This window comes from Chelonoidis abingdonii, unplaced genomic scaffold, assembly GCF_003597395.2.
Source record: "Chelonoidis abingdonii isolate Lonesome George unplaced genomic scaffold, CheloAbing_2.0 scaffold2261, whole genome shotgun sequence".
Lineage (NCBI taxonomy): Eukaryota > Metazoa > Chordata > Testudines > Testudinidae > Chelonoidis > Chelonoidis abingdonii.
The window spans coordinates 1-2295 of NW_027426522.1; the positions used below are offsets into that span (position 1 = coordinate 1).

At 63.8% G+C, this 2295-nt stretch overlaps 1 protein-coding gene across 1 annotated transcript; it reads right to left on the bottom strand.

Annotated features, from left to right (window-relative positions):
* Positions 1 to 766: 766 nt before the first annotated feature.
* On the bottom strand, positions 767 to 2045 carry LOC116815554 (REST corepressor 2-like). Its single transcript, XM_032763997.2, has 3 exons — positions 1676 to 2045; positions 1398 to 1467; positions 767 to 1105 (listed from the first exon to the last, which is right to left on the bottom strand). The coding sequence occupies exons 1-3, from the start codon at positions 1723 to 1725 to the stop codon at positions 767 to 769; spliced, it is 459 nt and encodes a 152-aa protein (XP_032619888.2). The 5' UTR covers positions 1726 to 2045.
* Positions 2046 to 2295: the final 250 nt, after the last annotated feature.

Consider the following 2295-nt stretch of genomic DNA (forward strand, 5'->3'; position numbering starts at 1 on the left):
GGCTGCAGCGCAAGTGAGGGAGGGTGATCAGCTCCAGGGAGGCAGGGCCCGCATGCAGGGAAGGACGTCCGGCAGCTACATCCCAGGCCAGCTGCTTACATCCCAGGGGAGCCCATGATGGGAGGGGCGCTACCCGCCCGGCGCTCCCTCCCTGGAGGCCTCCCCCCCGCCCCAGCTCACCTAGCACGAGGCCAGCAGCTGCTCGTCCGTATGTCCAGCGCGAGTTGACTTGCTGTTTCCCCTGGAGAGAAGTGGGAGAAATCAGGCTGGACTCAGACATGGCACTTCCGCTCACCCTTCCACAGGGGTCCTTGGGCATGCACTTTCCTCTCCCCAACTTTGGCCTCGTGAGGTGGGCCGCAGCACTTTGCACCTCCCCCAACAGGAGCTTTCCTATCTCCCCCTACATGGGGTCAGTGCCCTCATTCCTCACCTCAGGGGCCGCGCTTGTCCAGTCCCACCTCCAGGGCTGGCTTCATGCTGCTGGGATTGCTTGATTGCACTGACCTGGTGGGTGGGATGAGAAGGACTTCAGTGAGAGCTGGGGCAAAAGGGGGCTCAGGGGTTACTGGACTTGAGGGAAGACAAGCGTGAGTCGAGGTGGTGCCGCGCCAGGGTGCCCACTATCAGGGCTAAGGTTGCAGGGGTGATGGGGCTCAGGGGTTACCTGGCACTGTGAGGAGACGAGCTGTGAGTTGAGGAGGTGGCGCAGCGCCAGGGTGCCCACATCAGGGCTAGTGGTTGACAGGGGCAAAGGGGGCTCGGGTTACCTGGTGCTTGAGGGAGACGAGCTGTGAGTCGAGGTGGCGCAGCGCCAGGGTGCCCACATCAGGGCTGGGGGTTTGCAGAGGTGATGGGGGGTCAGGGTTACCTGGCGCTTGAGGGAGACGAGCTGTGAGTCGAGGTGGCGCAGCGCCAGGGTGCCCACATCAGGGCTGGCTGAGATGCCAGCGATGTCATCCTGGCTCAGGTACATGCCCTTGGGGGGGCGCCGGCGTGAGCGCAGTGGGTGGTGCCGATACTGCGACAGCTGCGCCTCCTTTCTCACAGGCCCTGAGCCCGATCCTGGGCCCGGTCGGCTGTTCGGCAGCTTCTGGTAGCTCGGCTGGGCAGGGAATGGAGCTGGTCTGAGTACAGTGCCCCATAGGGACCCCTGCTGCAGCACAGTGCCATGGACTGGCTCCTCCCACAACACCCCCTACAGCACAGCACCCCCCACACCGTCCCATGGCACAGTGCCCCCTGCTGACCTCATGCTGACCCCTGGAGCATAGTGCCCTCTAAGGAGCACTGCAGCCCAGGGTCCCCTCTCCCACCCCTCAGCACAGAGCCCAAGCGAGTGAGGATGTGCCCTCCCCGCCCACTGCCTGTGAGCCATCCCACCCCCAACCCCTCACCTCCTTCTTGGGGTCCATGGCATCAAACTCCCCCTCGCTGGCTGCCCGTCCCTCCTCCATCTCGTCGTTACTGGGGGGGAGCATGGCATGGGTTAGAGGGGATGGTACCAAGAACCCCAGGCTGCACCACAACCGGACCCCCCAGGCCCTCCCTCCACCTCACCACAAACCCCCTGTCCCCACTGTCTGCCTTCCACTCCCTCCATGGCCATCTAGCCTGCCCCCCTTCCCTCATCCAGAACCCCCCACCCTGCCACGCCTGTACCTCCCCCCCACACCTGTCATCCCTCTCCTTCTTGCTGAGCAGCCGGCGGGCCTGTCGGTCCATGACACTCGTGCGGCTCCTTGTCTTCTTCCAGGAGTAATAATACTTCACCAGGCTGGGGATCAGCTTGTCGGGGAGCTGGGGACAGATAGGAGCGGGGGTCAGATGCCTGGGAGGAGTGGGGGGTTGAGGTGCTTGCCAGAGGGGTGGGGGGAATACAATATCCAGGAATGGAGTGGTGATGTGCTTGGGGAGACTGAATGGTGCAAGGAGGGATGGGATGACAAGGAAGGGGAGGGAGCGGGAGGAGATGCCTGTTGAGGGGAGAGACTCAAAGGAGGGATGGGATGCTGGGTGGGGGAGACCAGAGGGAGGTATGGGAATGTGGGGAGGGCTAAGCAGGGGGAGACTGGAGGAGACGCTGGAGGGGAAGAGATGGGGCAAGGGATGGTAAGTCAGGGGGATGATGGGGAGAGGAGGTGCTCGGAGGAGGGGGGGAGATTGGAGGGAGGGATGGGAATTCAGGGGGGCAGGGGGAGGGAGAGATGGGGCGAGAGATGGGATGACAGGTACGAAGGGCAGGGGTGAGAGGAGATACAGGAGGAGGGAGGGATGGGATGCAGTGGGGGGTGG